Genomic DNA, 21,919 nt, shown 5'->3' with positions numbered 1-21,919 from the left:
GAACAAGATGTCATATTAAACTAGTATAATACAAAGTAATACTCCGTACGTTCTGTTTACCTCATACTTGGTACAGAATGATGATAATGTAACTAATTTGACTTTAAGATGTGAGGTATGAAGTTGATAAATATTATACGGAGTATTTGAAAAGGTATTATTGAAAAAAAGAGGAAAAAATGGTCCTGGCAGATAAAAGTTTTAATATCTAAACAATAGACATGTAGGCGGTAGCCCCACAGACCACAGTGGCCGCATAGCATATTCCACCCCTTCATACGCATCTAACAGACAGTTTTATACACATTACACAACTTAAACTCTGAAACAATAACATGCAACATGGCCAGCTTCATTTACGCGTGGTAGAGCATGTTTCACTACTCAATATTCAAAGACAACTGCACTAGTAATTAACAGACTGAAACTGCAGTAATTTTTTTGGCAAATTACACATTGATAAATGATAAAGTTATTCAAGTTGAACATTGTATAAGAATAAGGTGAAAAAAACATCCTGCTAAAATTGTAAACCAAGTTAACAAGAGGCAAAGGAGGGAAAAAGATCCGAGTGAGCTAGCAACGTTTTAGATCGAGGTTAACATGTACTGAATTGCATGCGCAAGACTGTATCGAAGCTTGTTCTATTGGTCACAGTGAAACTTCACTAACCGTAGGTGCCTCAACCGCTTCATAGCTGCTTTTAATCCAAATCCAGTCCATGTTCTAAAGCTACTCGCTCTGTGACAAGGGCTTCCGCACCACAAAGAAGTACATAGGAGTGAAGATCTCTCTCCTGAAAAAGTAAGCTAATTAAAACCAGATTCATCATCATTCTACATATTCCCAGGAAGGTTCATATTACTAACCTTCCACCCTCAACAAGTCCTTCAGCAGCTTTTTCTAGAAAAGATTGAACTCTTAGACTTCCCTTTGGAGCAAGTCCGACGTATTCTAGAGACTTGACCTACAACAGAAAGACACCCAAGTTAAGAGTTGCAGACAGCAGGTAAAGCAAACTCCCAAGTATTATTAAGTTTTAGCATGCCAATCTTTATGCTTACCAGGTTTCTCGTGCAGAAACGTCCCACAGAAGTTAGACGGAAGCTACTCAAAGAAAAGTGATTTGTATCCAAAGGCAAGTACCAAGGAACTGGTGAATCAGGTGCAAGATCTCTCTCCCAAATGACCTTAACACAAAAAACAATTAGCCCAAGTTTTGAAATATACCAATGGAGGTTGATTGGGGAAAAAAAATGAACTGCGAACCTCAAAACCTGCTTTCTTTAGAGCATCAAGGCACTGTCTCGTTGATCTGATATCGGGAAGCCCATCACCAAGTTCGATTTCTGACTGAACTCATCAGATTACCAACAAAAATGCAATTTTGTTAAATGTTAGTCATCTTCCAGAATTGCATATAAAATTGGCCACTGGAAAACAGTATTATATGTAGTTGTTTCAGTAACAACCTTAATTTTTTGGTGATCTTGGTTATTGGGATCAAAGGCATCTGTCATGCACCACTCATATGCAGCAAAACGTTGCCCAGGCTTTAACACTCTGTATATCTCTTTATAGCACCCGACCTTTTCTCCAACAGAAATGAAATAACACACATGTGAGTATGCATGTCTCAGATTTTAACCACACGTAAAAGGTTGAGAAAAAAAGGAAGACTGATGCGCAACATACAGCATCTGGCGCATGACATGTTGCCTCAATGGCATATACTGCATCAAAAGAATTTTCTGGAATCGGCATTTTCATGAAATCAGCCTGAAACCAATGATTTTTAAGTTCGTAAGTTATTAGGAGGTTGTAGCATATCTCGGTAATCTGTTATGTTACAGTTGCAGAAGTTAAATCCCCATAGTGTAATTAACCTTACTTTGAGAAAATTACATGTCTTGTCAACCCCTGCAATCCGGTTCAGTTCCTGTCATCCAGTGAAGTTCAAACTTATAAACAAATGTAATACCCTTAGACCGACAAACAGTTAAAAGCCTATCCATTAGTTGACAGTAAAAGTAAATGTGGATGCTGGGTTTGCTGGCATGAAAAATCATTCACCTAATGCAGAAATAGAAACAAGAGAACTAAAAACCACCAAAGGAGAGAGTAGGATATACCTTCCCCCTTGTAATTTGATATTCATTATTGTTCAACCCTGTCACAGATGTTGAGCTGCCAAAAATTCAGCAATTCAGATCTCCGACAATAATAATAAATAAATAAAGGTTATCAAATAAACCAAATGAAAAGGTCAGAATTTTCCAGATATTTATCTTTATATTACACAGAATAAATCCATCTATCTGACAACTAATAAAAAAGGTTATCAGATAAACCAAATAAAAAAAGGAAAAGGTCAGAAATTTCAAGACATTTATGATTTATCTTTATAGTAAACAGGATATTCGAACCATATACAATCAGCTGGTCCTACACAATACTTACAACAACACCTGTTTGGTTCAACAATGCGAAATTGGCAGATACTGAGTAAAACACTACTTTGCAATCTGCATATCAAACTTGACACTTGCCTTACAACATAGATGTGTGTGTCTTGACATGAAAGCAATCAAACAATAACATGTACCAAACTAAGACTTCATAACTTTACTGCAAAATACCAACATGATTATCAACAGTGTTTATTGATGGTACAAATATTTGATATGCAATGCAAAGAACAGATAGTTTTCCTCAAAGAGACAAACTCACAAAGACCTGAGATCTAAAGAACAAGAATATAACATTTCGACCATTGAACTTGTAGCAATACATGTCAAGGATCGTACCTGAATCTAGAAATTTCCCTGAGTGGTCCTCCAATACCACATCCTACATCCAGCACCTGAGGAATGTCAAACACCCAAATATCAGGAAAACGCTGAGATTAAATCATAGTGCTGAAATTAGTCCATCACACACCCCAAAAGAGAAGAGAAAACAACCTTCTGTCCGGGTTTCAGTTCTAGTTGCAAAGCAAGGAAGTGCTCATGGCGTTTGATGCTTTCACGCAGAGATTCTCCATTCCATCTGTAAGCATAGAGTTACATGCAATTCCATTCCCACTAAAATGTAAAAGCTGGAGAAACATGCTAACAACATAATTACATAAAAGAGTTTTAGAAACATGAAGGCAAACCTGTGAGCAAAATGAAAAGACTCTCCCCAGCCAAACTCGTAGAAACTAGTAACCAGATCATAATACTTGTTGACCTGTCATAAGAGTACATCAAAATATAAATAACTCATTGGGTAAAATTGAAGGAAAAGAATAATTATAACAATCAAACTCATCCAGCATTAGAAATTGATGATCATCAGTTTAGTTATATACTAAAGCTAGGTTCTACAAACTTTCTAGTTTCCTTGTCAAAACGAATAGAGAAGCATACATCCTGACAAGCATTAAAAGGAAAAGGTAAAGTCTGCTCCTTCAGTTGAAGCAGTGCTTATTGAATACTAGCAAAGACACTCTTAGATAGCTGACATGTTCCCTACCTAATACATGGACACTAAGATGTTCCAATTCATAATTGTCGTCAACAATCACAATTGAAAACAAGTAGTGGAAGTTGGCAACACAACGAAAAAAGTAGTACTAGACGTCGTGATGTCAATCAACCACCAAATCATAAACCCTGAAACCAAATAACTACCGGTGTAATTTTAATGTTCATTACCATATCCGTGTAGTTGGATTTTCTTTCTTCTTCTTCACCTCCATAGTAGACATGGTATTTCTCATACCTGAAACAACAAATAAGCATTACTCCATAGTTACTTGATGCTGGGGAAGAGCAGAAACAGGACAAGCATTCTAAACATGGAAGAAGAAATCAATGTTGCGTATATATTGGATTTTGCATCATGATATCAAGCGCATATCAAGAGAAAACATTCATAGGATTCACAATTTATTAATTCAACATAAATCCATATTATATTTCTTCTTTATTGTTTTTACATCATTTGCAACAAGAAACTAGCAATAAGCTTCACCACAAAAAATTTGATTCAATTAAGCAGATTTACAACCGATTTAATTAAGTGACCGTGTTCTTAGCATTAGCAAGTTTATCATTTTGATGACCTACAAAGCTAAAGTTCTAAACACATAAAAGATGTTTCAGGTGAACGATAACACCCCCTCAGTCACACAATATTTACACGCTTCGCAATCATTGAGGTGTCAAACACACCCCCTCAGTCACACAATATTTACACGCTTCGCAATCATTGAGGTGTCAAACAAAGATTATGAAGCAGACCAACATTGTGTACTCCCTCTGTATTGGAATACTAGCACCGCTTTCCTTATAAAGCCTTCCCGGATTATTTGCACCGTTTCTATAAATGGCAAACTTTTATAAATATTATATCAACTAACCCCTTCACATGTTCTTTTGTGGTCCCATGCACCCTCCCCTACCCCTTACCCCCTTTAAAAAGTTGACACATATCCCTATCTATATTAAAAAATACCCACTATCAACTACCATCTAATTAAATAATAAGTCAATTACTTTGTATTAAACTCCGTGCCGGTCAAACCAGTTCAAGTATTCCGGAACGGAGGAATAATGAACAACCCCTAAAGAGATCACGGGCATTCACATCTCGATCAAACAGGACTGTGCGCGATTCTCTCACGAACCTCCTTCCGCAAGGTTATGGTAAAGAAAGACACTAGATTGAGCTTACATAGTACAGATCCAACCCAAAAAAATTTGATTTCACATGACAATCAACAACAGTGTTTACAGAACAAAGAAAGAGTGAAAATGTAACATAGTTTAAGAGCCACGACAAATGATTTGCTTGACTTAGAGAGGCTAGTACATGTTCTCAACACGTAAGATAAATACTCCCCCATAATACTTGGTAATCTAAAAACACATCCTAAATGAAAATGAAGGATAATTACTCCATTTGTTCCAAAATATGAAGTGAACAAAGATTGCGTGACAAACAATGAAAAACACATGTGGAGGAAGACACCAAGTCACTAAGATTGTGCTTAGATGTTACTACATGGTACAGATCTAGCACAATAAACCTTAATCCACAATCAACAACATTAACAGACGACAATGGGAGAATAACGTACAACACAATATAGCGGATTATTCTGCTAATACTGTAAAATTGGAATCAATAATAAAAAAAATCAGTGAATCAAATATCATAATTTGATTCAATTTGGAAAAGTAAATGTTAGTAGCTGGGATTCATAAATTCAGGTATTCACGTGTGATTTTGAGCAGTGGTGAATAAGTGGACCCACATACACACTCAATTGAATGAAAAGATTTCATCTTTAACTCAATCACAAATAATCAACAATGCAGAATGATAGATGAAAAGAGAGAGAAAGGAGATTACTTGTCAACGGCGGAAAGAACATCGTCTTTCTCGATCTTTCCGCCAACGCCAGTGGCTAGATCAAAAGCTCCAGTTTTTGACATTCTTGTAGCTCTGCAATTAAAAATAGCAAGTCAAAATTGAACTCAATCATAAAACTTTTTTTTTAAAAAAAAGGGGTGAATAATTGAAAGAATGAGGAGAGAGAAAAGGCGCATACTGTAAAGAGGATCTGAAGAAGACGAGAGAAGGAGAAAGCAGAGAAGTTTAGAGGAGAGAAAAGTAAGGAGATGCTCTGGAGAAAATATTATAAGGAGGGCGTGAAAGGCAGTAAGACAGCCGTGCTAACTGCTAAGCGCCAATTGCCAAGTGTGATTTGTTGTTTTATTTGCTTGTTCGACACAAATACGGCAATTGACGAACGAGGATTTTATTAACCACTTTAGAATTTCCTCTACATTGTGAGTTGTTTGATGTTTACGCTTTTGTATTTTACTCATTACGAACTACTTTACATCTTACCAAATTTGTTAATCCACTTTCTTCTCCAATTTTAATTCACTTCAACATCAACCTATTATTTGCGTCTATGCTTTGGTTTCTAGAAAAGTCATTAACTTGTTTGGTGTATACTACTCATGTATTTGCTACAGTGGATACGATTTACTTCACAAACTCTAGGAGAATTCGACGTTCTCGTACGCTAAAAACGCCCGCGTATTTTACATGAAATGATATTTTTGCCCTTAACCACAAACTCCACCCTCCCTCTTCTCTCCGGTTTGTGAAAACATTTTCCGGGGAACAAAAATCCGGCAGCCCCCTCTCCACCACCATCCTCTTCACCACTGTCTCCACCGCCATCTTCTCCACCACCGTCTCCACCACCATCTCCTTAACCTCCTTCACCATCTCACAATCACCACCATCTCCTTATTCTTCTTTACCTCCTTCACCACCGTCTCCGTCGGAGGTTTGATTTTTTTTAAAACAAATTGAGTATTATTGCCGTCAAAAATTGGCGGCAGAGCTCCATGGTGGCCGGCCCAGAAAAGGCGTTACCCACCATGGTAGGTGCCGCATTTTCTAGGTGGGACACCATGGAGCTCCGTCGCCAATTCTGGGCGGCAGCTCTGTTTAATTTTTTTTTTAAATGTATAATGCCGCCCGAAAATGGCGGTTGGTACCATGGTTGCCACCGCTTTTCCATGGCGGTTCAACCAAGGCCACGGCCGCCATTTTTGGGTGGCACACGAAAACTTAAAAAAAAAATCGAAAAAATACCACGCGACGCCGGCTGTGGTAGGGAAACGACAGGGGAAGAATTGGATCCGACTTTCTCGAGCAAGGAAGCGACAGGGGCACAAGGCGCATGTGGTTGTGCTTTTCTCCATCAGCGACAGCGACAACGACGAATTCCGGTGGGTAGTGCAGCGTCACAGGTGCAGTGGTGGTGGTGCGGTTTGTGGCGGTGATATTGTGCGGTTTGTGGTGGTAGTGTGGTGCGGTTTGTGGTGGTGGTGGTGATGTGCGGTTTGTGGTGGTGGTGGTGATGTTTGCGGTTTGTGGTGGTGGTGGTGATTTAAGGCAGGGAAGGGCCGAGGTGGGAAGGGAAGGGGAGGGAGGGGGTAAATGATTATAAGGGTAGTAGTGTACTTTTACCTTTTAAATGAGGGCGTTTTTAGCGGAATAACACGTCGAATAAAAACCCCCAATTGTTAACCATGTGTATTTCTTTTGTATTTGGGGATAAATAAAGGGAAAAGACTAAAATTAGGGTCTTAATGTTGGGAAAATTTTGCATTTGGGGAGTGGAAAACCAAAAATCACTTTGGCATGGGGATTTTTTAGATTTAGAGTGGGAAAATTCACCCAAACTTAACTCGCCACGTGGCATGAATGATCTCGTATCGATTATTTTTCAACGAGAAATTTTTTATATTTCTGATTTATAAAAAAATAAAATGAAATTACCTCATAAAAATTTGAGATCTACAGATAGATATTCATTTTAATATAATTTAACACATTTTTTTTCCATTTCTCTCTCCATTCTGGTTATCATTATTATTATTGTTGTTAGAGATAGAAAGAGGGTTGAGAGTTTTTCTTTTGCTCGTGGATAAGAGAGGAATGAAGGATTTTTTTTTTTGTTAATGAGAAAAATGAAAAAAGGATGAGTGAGAAAGTGGGGAGAGAGAAAGGGGTGAAGAGATTTTTTTCCCATGATTAACAACGGTCTAATACGTGATAGACTCATTTGTGACGGGGCAACATACTTGGCAAAACAAAAAACTTAATTTTAGTTTATGTTTCATTATTTATTTTTAAGCAACATACAAAGTAATTTCTGAATTTTGCTTCTGATACTCATTTATTTTCCAAATTAACAAAATTGTGAGATAACCATGCCATATTATTCTTTATAACAATTTTTTAGATTTAGACATGTTATCCACCTCCGCTAAAATGTTGTGGTCGTTTGATGTTAGGGAGGCGTTTGTTTAGTGAGAATTGGGGATGGAATGAGGGTTTTAATCTCATTTGCATCAAAAGCCCATATTTGTTATGTTTTTTTGGTGCAGAAGAGGAGTTAAAACTCCGTACAGAAACAAAACCAAAATTAAGCAACTAAGCGAGGGGTAGCAACCCCCACAATGTCATCATGAAGGAGTTGGGTGATTGATTGTGGCGCCACATCAAATAACACCTTCCTCTCCTCAAGATCAACACCTAAATTAGCAAGTTTATCAGCTACCCTGTTGCCCTCCCGATAACAATGTTCAATGCGAAAATTACAGCCAAACAAATTAATTAAACTACGACAATGATTTAAAATATGAACGCACTCTCCACCTTGGTAGTCTGGATTGCTAAGAACCTCAATGCACGCCTTGTTATCCATCTGTAGAACGAGCTTCCCAATTCCCATACTTACTGCCATTTCTAGTCCCATCTCCGCTGCTAAGAGTTCAGCCTTGTAGGCGGAGCAAACACCAAATTTTGCGGTGAAACCCTTGATGAAGATACCCCTGCTGTCCCGAATGAGGCCACCCCCTCCTGCTGCACCTGGTGCTCCTTTGGCGGCGCCATCCGTGTTTAAGGCCAACCAGTTTAGGGGTGGTGCATGCCAACTGATGTATACTTCTCGTTTCAAAGTTGCAGTACCATGGACCACTAGGTTAGAGGTGTTGGCCCCATAAAAGGCATCCCAAGTCTCCTCCACACGAGTACGTAGGAAGTCCCCTGTGTTAATTGAGATTTCATTATGTCTACCAAACACCACATTATTCCTCCATTTCCAGTTCCACCATAGAGAAAGAGCAAAACAAGTAGGCCATTTATCAGAGAAGATTAGGCCTTCAGCTTTGATGTTGCGCGTGATCCACTCGGTGAGGGTGCCTACATAGAAGGAGGGGTAGTTCGCAGCCCCACCAACACTCGACCAGATTGCTCTCGCAGCTGGGCAGTCTCTCAAGAGGTGGAGTAGGGTCTCATCAGCATTATAAGCGCATCTGTTACACCGCGGGTCGTCTGTCAGATGTCTTTTCAACCTGTTTGCATTGGATAAAACTCTATCATGGAGGGTGAGCCACAGGAAGACCTTAATCCGTTGTTGGGCCGAGATCGACCATATAAGGTCCCACTTGGGGTCATGTGGCGTGGTGTCCTCATCTTTTATAATCTCCATTGCATACTTAATTGAGAAGCCTCCTGTTTTCGATCCTTTCCAATACCGCAGGTCTCCTATTTCCTCATTTTCTATCAGCTTATGCGCAGCTATGAGTTGAATGGTTTGGTTTGGGAGTAAGTCTGCAAAAGAGTCCCATTTCCAACCATCACCTAGCTGCCACATCTCTTCAACAGTAGTGCCCTCAATGTGGTTTGGGATTGGGCCAGTAGCTTGCTCACGGAGCGGTTGTGCTGTCGCCCAACAGTGGTCCCAAAAAAGGGTGTTTCGCCCATTGCCAATAGCTACTGCAGAGCCTTTCTTAATCCATGGAGCATTGTCAGTGATACCCCTCCATACATTATACATATTGGTGGTGGGTGTAAACATATCTATATCACATCTCCCCCTACAATATTTGTGACGCAAAACTCGGGACCATAAGGCATTGGGTTCCGAAAGCACTCTCCACCCCAGTTTGGTGAGGAAGGCCGCATTGGTTTGGCGGGCTGAACGGAGCCCCATTCCCCCCTTGTTGCGAGGTAGCTGCAAAGTGTTCCAGGATAGTAGGTGTATCTTGGTTTTTTCCTCATCCCCTCCCCATATGAATCTTCTTGTACGTTTGTCAATGGAGTCACAGATGGTTCGAGGGATTTTTGCAGTTTGCATAGAGTATGTAGCCATTGTAGTGAGTGTGGACTTCGCAAGTGTAATCCGACCTGCTAGAGAGAGATGCTTAGACTTCCACCCCGCCAATCGCCTATCAATTTTTTCACAGAGATGGGCGTAGGTGTCCCTCGTGACTCTACTGGTTAGAGTAGGCATCCCCAAGTATAAACCCAAGTCTGACGTTGGTTCCATTCCAAGGGCTGCACTGATAATCTGTTGGTCTGTTTCATTGACATTCTTGGAGAAGTAAGTCTTGGACTTCTGAAGGCTAACACGCTGACCCGAGGCTGCACAAAATCTGTCTAAACAGTCCCGTATAACATTAGCCTGTTCAATCGAGACTTCCGAGAACAATATAATATCATCCGCAAAAAAACAGATTTGAGAGAAGGGGACCACCTCGACTAGCATTGATGGGTTTCCAGTGTTTCTGAATTATGGCTTCTTCAATTATATGGTTCAATCTTTCCATACAGAGAACGAACAAATAAGGTGAAAGGGGATCACCTTGTCGAATGCCACGGGTAGGTGTGAAGGCAGTTGTGCGTTCCCCGTTCCATAGGACTGACATGGTGGGGGAAGATATGCATTCCATTATGACCTCCACCATGCGAAGGGGGAAGTTCATCTCATTGAGTGTATCACGTATGAATGACCATTTAAGCCGATCGTAAGCCTTCTCAAAATCAATTTTTATTGTCATGAGTCCCTTCCCACTTTGCTTGCGTCTCATTGTATGGAGAACCTCTTGTTATGTGAAGTTGGGACTATAAGTGGATTGAGTTTAGGATTGAAACTCCTATATTCCCATGAAAAATAATATCTAGGGGACTGGTATTACGAGATGGGAATTTGGATAGACACAAAATGACTATATTACCATTGATAAAATAGGGAGGAGAATTATTGATAAGGTTAACTTTGTAAATTTCTTATTTATTCACTACATATTCTCATCAACCACCAAACAAGGTTTGGTCATATTTTCATGAATACCCAACAACCAATTTTCAAGTTTCATAACCCTCTAATCTCCAGACTCTCATTACCACATACCAAATGGCCCGTAACTCCGTAAGGATAATTAGGATTAGGATAAGAGGCTGAGATGAGGATAGAGAATCGGTAAGGGGGATAAGGATAAAATAATTGTTGTCCTTTGTTTGATTAAGAGTGGGAATAAGACTGGGATAAGAGGTGAAGATACATACTTAATCTTTCTTATTTTCTCCTTCCTTTTCACCAAGGGAAAAATAGTCTTTATGCCCACCCTTATCTATCGTCTCCTCAAGTACTATTATTTGACTGGATAAGATGGGTTTTATCCCCGCTTTCCTAAACAAACCTACAGATTAACATTTTTCTATCTCTTCCCTCTTCCTTCTTATCTCCAACCCTATCCCATTTTCCCACACGCCAAACACACACACAACCCCCCACCCCCTTAATTCATGTGTAGATGGATGCATGCTCACATCTCTAACATTTGTAGAAATTATTCTTATATACATTTGATTTCATAAAAAAATTCTAACATTGTGATCAGTTATGTGTTGTTATTTATTAATTCATGTATTCGAAATTTAACTACATGTGACTGTATGATGGTTCAAAACTTCACAAAATTGTTAGGTGATTTTTAAAACATGGTGAAAGTCGGTCTAATACTTAGTTGAAAATAATGTTGGACCCACAATTTCTTATTTTAAAATCAATTTAAGCCATTAAATATCCTGTGAACATGATGTATGTGATGTATCCTAGTAAGCTCTTGGCGGCCAAATTTCCCCATTGTTGAAACCCTATTGGGTCAATCCAACCAAAATTGACTTTCTTTTGCAATGCAAAAGACAATTTTGACCTTTTACTTTCAGTCCCATCAATTCACCATTTTTATCCATGCAACCAAACAATCCCTTGGCTACTCCATTACGCTGCAAGGCCAACTGACGAGGAGAGAGAATCACTGATCAAACACCTCCTAGGTAATCAATTCCAGCGATTATTCTGCAGATTACTTCTTTTTCTTTGAATCTTTTTCGAAAATTGACGTTTTCTCTGTTTTGTTATCCTATTTCTGATCTATTTACTTGATGATTGTGTATTGCTATTGATTACTTGTCAAGTTGTTGTTTGTTTGATTGCTAAGTATAATGTTAGTTTGAATTGTAGAATTTAGCATGATTGCAATTTAAAAATTTCGAATAAAAAGTTTAATTTCAATTCTTTTTTTGTCGACTAATTTTCTTACAAGTTCGATAAGTATGCAGCTGCGTAATGAGATTTGTTTCCCCCAACCGTTTAATTTTAACTATATGATAGTGATTGCAAACGTATAAGTCTAATTTTAGGGTTTGATGGGAAGAGTGATGAATTTTAATTTGGAGCTCTATGTTGTTGGAAATCATCATACTGTTGATGAAAAATGAAATTAATTGAAATTAAATAATTGTATGATGTTTTTATGCTAGCACCTTGAATTAGTTGATCATTGTTACGAAAATGATTTGACAATGTTTGTTGATTGGAAATTAGGTTTCAAATGTGAACTAGTTGTTCAATGTTAGCCCATTGAATTGGTTAGTTGATCATCGTTAGTACTCGTATAACTTGGATTGTACATTGGATTAACAGGAAGACTGCACTTTTCATAAGCTTTGTATTTTTTTGTTGGATGGAAAGTGAAAAGGACGACGACTTCACATTTTGCCAGGCAAGTTTCTACTTTCACTACTTTCACTAATTAGACGATGAGGTTTTGTGAAAATGTGAAGGTTTAGTGTAACTTTTGTGTACTTTATTTTTTGTATCCAGGTCAGTGCACCGATCAATCAGGATGATTTTGATGAACAAACAGTGGTCCCAGGCATAAGCAACATCACTATTAATGAGGAAGTCTCGAGTAGTGATAGTGGTGAACAAATTAATCCATGGAACAATACGATTCCTCCTGTATCTATCACTGTGAAGGAGGAAAAGATTGGATCTTTGTCTTTCAATGTCATCAGTACAACTCAAAAGCAGTCTAGCGCTACACCAAAACAAGCAGGGAATTCAGTAAAGGATCCAGCAGACCAGAAACCTGTTGCCAAGAAGCCTGCTGCTCGGGCCAAGGTTCCTTTTGAGAAGGGCTATAGCCCAATGGATTGGCTCAAGCTTACTCGTACGCATCCTGACCTTGCAGGTTTGTTGATATTCTTGTTCCTAAGGTTTATGATTTTTACAATTCTCCAGTAAAGAATGTAATATTGTGCTGACTTTATATCTGGGATTAGATCCGATTGGTTATTTTGTTCTCTTTATTTTTGGTGTGTCTAGATGAATGTGCTTTGGGGAGGCTAATAACAGACAGGAGACAGCCCTCCTTCCCCACCCTGTTTATTGATCAAATACGCTAACTTTCTATGGAAGCCTAGGATTATATGGGTGTTTGTAGATTACTAAATCTGAACAATGTCATATCACTGGCCTTCGAAATTCTAAGATGAAGTTAAATGATACAGATTCTATTTACCAACCACTTCTCTTCATCTTAAGCTGAATAGTTGATGCCTGATGAAATTTAGGAAGGTCAAGTTTATTGAAGAGTGGCTTTGATTTATGGCTACTCCTGCTTCTTGGTTATATAATGCAACGATGAACCCTCTTTAATGTTCCATTCTCTTTTTCAACTGTTGAAATAGGACTGAATGGTCAGTCGAATAGGAGACTTATATCTATGAGTGAAGTTAAACAACATCAAACAGAAGGCTCAATGTGGACGGTTCTGCAAGGACGTGTGTATAACATTTCTCCATATATGAAATTTCATCCTGGAGGTATGGACAATATTTTTGCTGTTACTCTACTACTTTAATGGTCTATATAATTTGGCAGTTTTATCAATCCATGTTATCATCTAGATGCAATGTGCTAATGCCATTTTTTTTTTTTTGATTTCCTTGAATCTGGTCTGAATGAAAGGCACTTTTCTTTAGCTGTTGGTGGGGAGGAATAGGAAAAAGGGAGGGGGGGTCTTTTGTATCAAAAACCAACGATGACAACTGTGAAAAAAATAGAGTTTGTGGACCTTGGAAATCTTTTAGCAAAAGAAGTTTTGTATTTGAGTCCGGGAGAAACAGGAAGAAGGGTACAGGCAGTGAAAATGGGTATGCCAGTAGATGGAGACTTGTCACAGTTGTCAACTTTCCCCAGGATTGATCTTTGATGTGAATCCTGGTGTGATTGATTTATGCAGCTGGCTTCATGTAGTTTGGAAAGAGTTATGTGTATATCTTGGTGCCAAGTGCATTGGTGAATCTGGAAAGTTTTCTGCAGAGTTTTATGGAATGTTAGAAAATGTCAACATTTGCACAAGGGAAATACTAGGAACAGTTAGCATGACTTTCATAATAGAGAGAAAATAAAACAATGGCAGAATAGACAGAGGAAATCAATGACAGTATCATTGATACTCTTGAACCTGAAGCCTCAACTTTTAGGTGTAGTAAGCTATGTGCCTATGTCCCCATTTATATGGGAAATATTTTCTTGAAAATTGAATACAATGAGTTTACATCATAAATATATCTTTAGTTGGGGCCATCGTTTATTTTGGCACTATATATGACCTTTAGTAATATGAGCATCGGCATGTTCACCGACGTAACCTCAATCCGTAAAAGTGTCTTCAGCAGATACGATGATTGGTCGCAATCTGAGCTGTACCACCCTACCCTACCCCACCACTTATAGCCATCTGTCTCATAGTCACCCAGCCCACCCGATTGGAATCTGCAATGTGTTTCCTGGTGGTTCTGATTTTTCATACTTCGTTTATTTGTAACGAACGAGATTTTGAATGGTGTGTTTATGACAATAACCAGTACGCATCGGCATGTTCGCCAACATAATCACAAGGGTAAAAGTGTCTTGAACAGATACCACAATTGGTCACAATCTGGGTGTACCACCCTACCCTACCCTACCCTACCACTTATAGTTATCTGTCTCAAAGTCACCCAGCCCACCCGATCGGAATCTGCAATGTGTTGCCTGGTGGTTCTAATTTGTTCATACTTCGTATATTTGTAACGAACGAGATTTCGGATGGTGTATTTATGACAATAATCAGTAAGCATCCGAGGCAAGTGGTCCTTTTGGTTGTTGCGAAATCTCTGGGTCTGAAGATAGTGTTGGAGCTATCATTTATTTTGGCATGATACATTACCTGTCTAGGTAATGTATTCCCGTAGATCAAGTTGTAACCGAAGTAAGCTTAGAAAGAGTTTGACCTGGCACTCTCTTCATCTCTTGGACGAGTTGGACCTAAAGGGATTCGTCTTGCTTATATGTTTCATTGGATTGAGTCTGTGATAGGCCTGATAGCCGCTTCTAAGTATTCTGACCCATCATAAGTCTTTTTATCTATTGTTTAAGTTCATTGCCAAGCAGCTAATTTGCGCAGGACTTGGTTGACGAATTCTACAGATAAGGCTAAGTACAATTACATTACTTGAATGATTTTTGGGGCCATACGCCCATACCATACATAGTACTTGGAGCATTACCCATCTGACATGGTCTTCCGCCCTTCCCTACTCTTTCTAACTTCTAAGCTGTCATTCTCCTGATGTATTTTAGATATTGATGAAGCTTCTAGATTTTCATTGTTATTTTTCCCCGTCAAACCAAGGAAAGTTCTTATCCAGTAACTCCCCCAGTCCCCCAGTCTCCCACCCCCCAGCTCTGAAAAATATAGATAGGAAATGACTTGTGGTGTCATAAATCCATTTGGTCTAGAGATCTTAGAAGAATCCATTGTCCGTGGAAAAAAATGGCCAATGACAACGAGGCTAATGGGACTTCTTGCTCTTTGGTATCAGGGTCAAACATATTCTTTGAAATATCACTGCAACCATATCTAGTCACTGATGTACTCTTATTTTTTGATATATTTGACCATGATCTCCTTGCTCATACATAATTTCACCTTGCAAGATCCTCTTTTTAATTTCCTTTCTCTCTACTACTCGTCTCTCACTTCCTGTGCTGCTTGTTTTAACTGCAGGTGTTGATATGTTAATGAAAGCTGTAGGAAAAGACTGCACATCATTATTCAGTATCCTTTGACAATTGGCATTTCATTCAGGGATCTCCACATTAAAGTGAAATTTAAGAAGAGAAAAAAAAAAACAAAAAATCACATTACCAACATAATTTTACGCTGTCTAGAAAATCACATTACCAACATAATTTTACTAAAGTCCTTTGAAACTAGTTTGACTATTCCCGTATTATTTCCATTACTCAATTTTATTAAGGATATAAAAGGAAAAATTAATCAGAAAACTATTACTATATAAGAAAAGGTAGATGTGACTATATTTTCCAGCGGGGGAAGCATTTCTTGTGAAAATTTTGTGCCTCGCCTTGAGAAACTGGTTGTAAGTCAGAATAAAGCTGCATGTACAAATCCATTTGAAACTACTGATTATGTTGCCCAAAATTTCACATTATTTCAAGTGCTACACATGCGTTCAATATTTCTACTGAGACTTGAATTCCTTGACCCTTCTTTAGATAAATACCATGCTTGGGTAAATGCAGATTTCTTACTCGAGAAGTGTTTGGTGGGTATCTTAGATGAGAACAGAGGTGGGAAGTAATAGTGTAGCCAAGTCTCAAACTAGCAATGATTGGCAAGAGGTACATCACAACTTATGCTAATTGCTTGCTGTCTACATGACACATAAACTGAAAATTATGAGTTCTATTTCGTATTGAATCCCAGATTGTTTTTATTGAATATGGGCCAATATGTTGTATATCTGACAACAATGTAGTACATTGAATCATACAATAAAATACTCCGTAAAACAACTTTTTACCTGTCTGTTGTGTGAGTTTAATTTCTGTTGTTTTCGTGTTTGTTTGTGAAATATTGTGCGTGGGATATCAGTTTATCTTAATGTTATGAGTGAATTACCAGAGTTTTATATTAAAGTAGGGCAAAGTGTTATCAACGGACTAATAATACTTCGTGTATGACTTCCCTAATTCCAATAGGTTTGGAGCATACAATACCTCTGTTGGATGCTATCAATGAGCATAATGAATAATGATAGCTGCAGTAGTACTCTATCTGATAATTTACGCCATCTAGGATTTAAAAAAGATAGACCGTATTATCTGGTCAATAGGATATTCTGATAGTGTCTGATTCATTATTTAACAAAGATAGACCATCTAGCATTAAGAACTACTCCGTACATGGATATCCTGCAGTTGTGGAACATCCTAATATTTAAAGATAGGCATGAAGAGAATAGTAAGGGGAGTATTATTGCTTTGTTGCTAAAAACTCGTGAGATTCTCACACTACATAACAACAGAAGCAGAGCAAATAACAGTCGCCCTTTGTTACACTACTATTTTGCTTACATCCTGTAATGCATCCCTAGAAATATTGGAGTGGCATAACATTCCCAAATCCCTAACATAAGACATAGTATTGAACTACTTGAGACTCCAAAAGTTATACAAGGGTGGCAGAAGGGATAACATAAATGTACTCCTACCATCTAAGAAGTAGGGAAAACCCTAACTTCGTCCAGAACTGGACCACAAAGTATCCCAAACCCATCAGCCCTGCTGTGATAGTAAGAGCTGTAGAAAGTAATCCTAGTCCTGTCTGAAATTGCCTTGAATTTCATACTGACTGTTTGGAATCTCCCAAGCCCCTGGGAAAGGAAGGGTGCTTTTAGGGTATCTTTCCCAGCAAATGCTTCCACCAACATTGATCCTTTACACCCATTCTTGGCATCTCCGATTGTAAAAGTGAGGTTGTACATCTTGTTGGGAACTGTGCAGATAACTTGCGCAATGGCACTTTCCCTTCCAGCTACGAGCTCAATGGCTGCACGGCCAAATGGAACATTGAAGTGCCTTTTGTCAATGAACTTAACTGCCTTGAGAGATTCAATAATCCATCCAGGGAGCGGGGAGTTGATATCTTCTTGTCTTGGGGGGAGAAGGATACCATTCGATGTGTTGAGCAACCGGTAAGGGCCCTCTTCAAAACCACCATTCCTTATGAGGTTCCCTGTTAGGACATTACAGGAAGGAGTTAACAATTTGGAATTAACTTTTACAAAGTTTGAGGGCTAGCAAACGCAGTGTTTTCTGTAATTTATTAGAGCCAAGTTGTAACATACCATATGAACCACAAAATCAAGCATGGTATGCTTCAAAAGATATTGGTAAATGCAAGATATTTACTTGTGACTTCTGACTGGAAATGCATCATCAAATAGTCACTAGTATTCTATAGCGAATTGTTCAGATATATAATTTTCTAGTTGATTCTTTTGAAACTATATTCTTGGATCCAGATTTAAAAGTTGCTGAAGTTATGTCTGAACAAATTGGGAGATTATGCAGGACAAGCAAGCTATAAAATTCGCAAAGCAGGTTATGCAACAATGAAACAGAAAAAGTGACAGCAAACATCAAATTTAGTTGATATATACCTTTTGAAGGGTATACAGGCAAAAGCTCCTTGAGAGCAATAGCATCAATTAGAGGGCCACAAGCAGGATCTTCTTGCACCCCAGGATTATGGAAAGTGATCTTAGCAACCTTAGAAATGGCCTTGAATCCAAAAGCATGAGTATCACCTCCATCAGTACTGTAGAGTGTTTGAATGGGCAAGTCACCCTTAAAAGGAGGGACACTGACCCTTAGGACCTCCTCTTGGGCGCAAGTCCTAAAGGCCCCAAAGGTCAGTGCGTAGAATGACCCTGGTTTCACAGGTACAGACTGCGTGATAGAGGCCTCGTTCCCGAGTCTCACAGCGTGTACACCATGGGCAACGGCAAAGTACATTCCTCCCGGCTGAGGCCCGCCGTGGATGTACTCGACAAGTCCGTTGATTTCCCATTTGGGCAGGGAGAATTTCCCTATGATTTTGGTATTCTTCACTTGCTTTGGTGGCTCTTCAAAGTTTCCATTTGGAATCAGCCCTAAAGACATATGAAATGATTAGATGTGTCCCTTTGAAACAAGCTAAAAACCTCTTAAAGCAGGACATTGGCAAAATATTTGTCCAATTTGAGAGTACTTGCAAAACAAACCAACAAACTACACAACCTAATTTTTTAAAACATGATGACAGTAGCTCAGAATTTGCTTATCTGAAATCTTTCTGTCATGTATGGGGGGTAGTTAAAGGGCTGTTTAGGGTTTATATCAAACTATAGAAAGCAATAAAACTGTTGTTCTTTTCAATTGAGATGTCAAGAAAAGGATCTACTCCGTATTATTTGCAGTGAGTTTCTAGTGAAATATCAGGTATCCAACACAAGATTTGACAGATTTTCACTAAAATGTCTGAATTTTACAAACTAAAGCTTGAACCCAACACAGGAAACCAGTAGGGTTTATCTTCATTTTTTGTCCCAATAAGATAGAAACAATATAAAACTAGGCTCCATTTTTCTCACTATATATATTTACTTTATATTCTCATATAATTCAGATAATTGCAGAAAAAACTCAGGTGAAAATAACATAGGTTACAGAAAAATGAGTAGGGTTTAAGCAAGTTACCTCCCCTGTGAATATGATTATGATTATTAGAAGCTCCCAAGGCAGAACAAATAGTGAGTAGCAGAGCTAAAGAGATGCAGATTGAGATTGGCGCTGCCATGTTTGGTTTGAGGAGAGAGAGAGAAAAGAAAGCGTGGCTTTATAGGAGTAAGAGTTTGTTGAGAGGTTCAATGAGAAGAGAGAAAGGGGTTAGGGATGGATACCAAATTACTAATTGATGGATTTGTCTGTTTGTCGGTTAAATTTTCAAAACCACCCATTCCTCCTTAATTTATGGTGATTTCTAGTAAGAGAGCTTTCTCCCTAATTGAGGTTTGACCATACTCAAATCCAAATTAGTTAGCTTTTTGTAGGCTTTGAAGAGAAAGATACTTCAAAGGAATTAAATTTTCAAGTGTTGATACCTTTTTACTTAAGAATCTAATAGGCTATGAATGAGCAAACATGAAACATACAAATGATATTGGATAAATGAACCTCCTAACTACGTTTAGAGATATAAAAACAAAAGTATATTATGGACTTGTCACTTGTGTATTACTCCTCCGTATTTATTTAAGAGATACACTTGGCCGGGCACAGGTATTAAGAAGAAGAATTGAATGGAATAAAGTAATAAAACAAGTGGGGCTGAGTAGATATTTTAATAAGAAAAACAAGTGGGGACCATATCATTTTAGGGAGTGGGGGTGGGGGTGGGAGTGGGGTGTAGATATATTATTTAATTAGATGATGGGGGTTGATAAGTTACTAAAAATGGCAAGTGTATCTCTTAAATAAATACGGCCGGAAAATACAAGTGTATCTCTTAAATAAATACAGAGGGAGTAGTTTACTATTCCATACACGGTAAGTCCAAAAATTATTTGTAAAATAAACTGCTCTTACTCGTATCACAACTACTCGTATAGTCCTATCACAATAGAACCGAAGGAAGTTAAAAACTGCACCGATTTGTTGCAGAAGCCAGAAGCACATGTATGATGTATGTACTATTATTTCCGACGTCTCTTACTACTCGCACCGGTTTAGTCAATGTGGAGTTTAAGACACTAATTGACTTATTAATTTAATAGTAGTTAATAGTGTAGTATTTTTTTAATATAGTTAGTGGGAAATGTGTAAGGGGTGGGGAGTGATGAGTGGAAAATGTGAATTTTTAAATGATTTTTTGTAGGGAGTAGGGGTGTATGTGGGTTAGCAGGTAAGTGTGAGAAATAATACAATATTGGTAAAATTATCTACTTCTATTTATAGAAGCTGTGTAAGTATTAAGGAACGTACCAAAAAAAAAGCGGTGCGAGTGTTAAAGGACAAAGTGTAGTACTCCGATAGGATTGCAGAAATTAAAGGGATAATTTTTCAAATTTGTGTTTATGAAATTGACGTGATTGGCTCTTTAGGTAGTGGCAAAAGTCGAAAGAGGTTTACCAATGCTCCAAATTTTCGAAAAGGCTACATATACTCAATGGGTATGGAATAGTGTCATACCCTGGGTTGTGATTGGTTTAAATTTGTAAATTGCATGTGGGGTTGCTATTTTAGATTTAAATTTAAATCACATGTGGGGTTGCTTATGTGAAAACAACCAATGAGAGTCCAGGGTATGACGCTATTCCATACCCACAGGGTATATCCGTATATATATCAGCTTCCCCAAATTTTTTCTCTGCACTTTTTGTCCTTTACCTTTACCTCATAACATGGCTGTTGTCATAGTTTGTTATTTGTGCATATCATAAAGGCAAATTGTCAAAAAATATACTTCGTACTTTCCTTTTGCTTCACTTTGGCCCTGTGTTTTTGGATTTAATTGCAGTTCTATTAAGTTCAGTTCAGCCAAATAAAGTTCAAAATAACATGGTTTTTGTGAACTAGTACCTTATGTTTTCAGTTTTCTCAAATAGTACTTTAAATTAAAAAATTGTGTTAAAAATAGTACCTTATAGTAATATTCCGGCCAAATTATCAATTTTCCGACCATTGATTCAAACTTCCCTCCAAAAACTATGCATGTGCGGAACAAACCAAGCCAAAAATCACGCGCCTCTGTTGCTCTTCTTATAAGAACAACAATACGCACAAATTTTTTAGATCTACCCTTAATTTTTTTGGAGGGAAAGTAATTGGTTCATTGGGGGGGGGGGGGAGAAACTAGTTTCAAGATCCAAAGGTATGATTATCTATCTTTTCATCTCTTGAAATTTTTGGTGCAAATTGTAATCAATTGAAATTCACTGTTGTAATTTATTCCCATTGCAAATGTTTTCTCTTTCTCATTCATCACTTCAGAGATTTCGCTCCACATGTAACTGTGGACTTCCTGTTGTTGGGCCATTAAAGGCGTGGACAATGAAAAACCCATAAAGAAGGTTCAAAGCCTACAAGTTCTATGACTATGCAACTGGCAGAAGGGGATGTAAGTTTTTTGAGTGGCCGCTGGACAAAGGTATCCTTGACTGGCAGAAGGATGTTACCAACCAATTGTTGCTTGAAAACTGAATTTTGCAATCCCAAATTGATCTACTCAAGAAGGAAATCAACGGCCATGAGGAAGATAAGTTCAAGATGTTAGCTGACATTAAAGAGTTGAACACATGGGTTGTTAAAGTT

The 21,919-nt window shown here is 38.2% G+C and overlaps 3 protein-coding genes across 3 annotated transcripts; 1 reads left to right on the top strand and 2 right to left on the bottom strand.

The window, feature by feature from the left end:
* Positions 1–323: 323 nt before the first annotated feature.
* On the bottom strand, positions 324–5,761 carry LOC110778345 (cycloartenol-C-24-methyltransferase). Its single transcript, XM_021982905.2, has 14 exons — positions 5,600–5,761; positions 5,401–5,493; positions 3,699–3,765; positions 3,158–3,231; positions 2,964–3,048; positions 2,808–2,863; positions 2,133–2,187; positions 1,892–1,939; positions 1,696–1,779; positions 1,473–1,589; positions 1,270–1,353; positions 1,065–1,190; positions 870–967; positions 324–796 (listed from the first exon to the last, which is right to left on the bottom strand). Exons 2-14 carry the CDS (start codon positions 5,481–5,483, stop codon positions 733–735), a joined length of 1,041 nt encoding a protein of 346 aa, XP_021838597.1. The 5' UTR covers positions 5,484–5,493; positions 5,600–5,761; the 3' UTR covers positions 324–732.
* Positions 5,762–11,527: 5,766 nt separating this feature from the next.
* LOC110778344 (cytochrome b5 domain-containing protein RLF) lies at positions 11,528–16,588 on the top strand. The gene is made up of 6 exons (XM_021982903.2): positions 11,528–11,703; positions 12,353–12,431; positions 12,533–12,902; positions 13,402–13,536; positions 15,768–15,818; positions 16,280–16,588. Exons 2-6 carry the CDS (start codon positions 12,393–12,395, stop codon positions 16,363–16,365), a joined length of 681 nt encoding a protein of 226 aa, XP_021838595.1. The 5' UTR covers positions 11,528–11,703; positions 12,353–12,392; the 3' UTR covers positions 16,366–16,588.
* Positions 16,589–17,016: 428 nt separating this feature from the next.
* On the bottom strand, positions 17,017–19,745 carry LOC110778343 (protein DUF642 L-GALACTONO-1,4-LACTONE-RESPONSIVE GENE 2). Its single transcript, XM_021982902.2, has 3 exons — positions 19,307–19,745; positions 18,229–18,720; positions 17,017–17,801 (listed from the first exon to the last, which is right to left on the bottom strand). The coding sequence occupies exons 1-3, from the start codon at positions 19,404–19,406 to the stop codon at positions 17,281–17,283; spliced, it is 1,113 nt and encodes a 370-aa protein (XP_021838594.2). The 5' UTR covers positions 19,407–19,745; the 3' UTR covers positions 17,017–17,280.
* Positions 19,746–21,919: the final 2,174 nt, after the last annotated feature.

Source organism: Spinacia oleracea, chromosome 1, assembly GCF_020520425.1.
Source record: "Spinacia oleracea cultivar Varoflay chromosome 1, BTI_SOV_V1, whole genome shotgun sequence".
Classification (NCBI taxonomy): domain Eukaryota; kingdom Viridiplantae; phylum Streptophyta; class Magnoliopsida; order Caryophyllales; family Amaranthaceae; genus Spinacia; species Spinacia oleracea.
This window is presented reverse-complemented; position numbering and strand designations above follow the sequence as displayed.

Coding starts and splice junctions, on each gene's coding strand:
- LOC110778344 (XM_021982903.2), top strand. CDS start 12,393: ATGGAAAGTGAAAAGGACGACGACTTCACATTTTGCCAG. Junction 12,903..13,401: donor TACGCATCCTGACCTTGCAG/GTTTGTTGATAT, acceptor CTGTTGAAATAG/GACTGAATGGTCAGTCGAAT. Junction 15,819..16,279: donor AGACTGCACATCATTATTCA/GTATCCTTTGAC, acceptor ACCCTTCTTTAG/ATAAATACCATGCTTGGGTA.
- LOC110778343 (XM_021982902.2), bottom strand. CDS start 19,406: ATGGCAGCGCCAATCTCAATCTGCATCTCTTTAGCTCTGCTACTCACT. Junction 18,721..19,306: donor TAATCATATTCACAGGGGAG/GTAACTTGCTTA, acceptor ATATGTCTTTAG/GGCTGATTCCAAATGGAAAC. Junction 17,802..18,228: donor GCCTGTATACCCTTCAAAAG/GTATATATCAAC, acceptor ATGTCCTAACAG/GGAACCTCATAAGGAATGGT.
- LOC110778345 (XM_021982905.2), bottom strand. CDS start 5,483: ATGTCAAAAACTGGAGCTTTTGATCTAGCCACTGGCGTTGGCGGAAAG. Junction 2,188..2,807: donor AGGGAAATTTCTAGATTCAG/GTACGATCCTTG, acceptor AATTTTTGGCAG/CTCAACATCTGTGACAGGGT. Junction 1,780..1,891: donor AGACATGTAATTTTCTCAAA/GTAAGGTTAATT, acceptor CATTGGTTTCAG/GCTGATTTCATGAAAATGCC.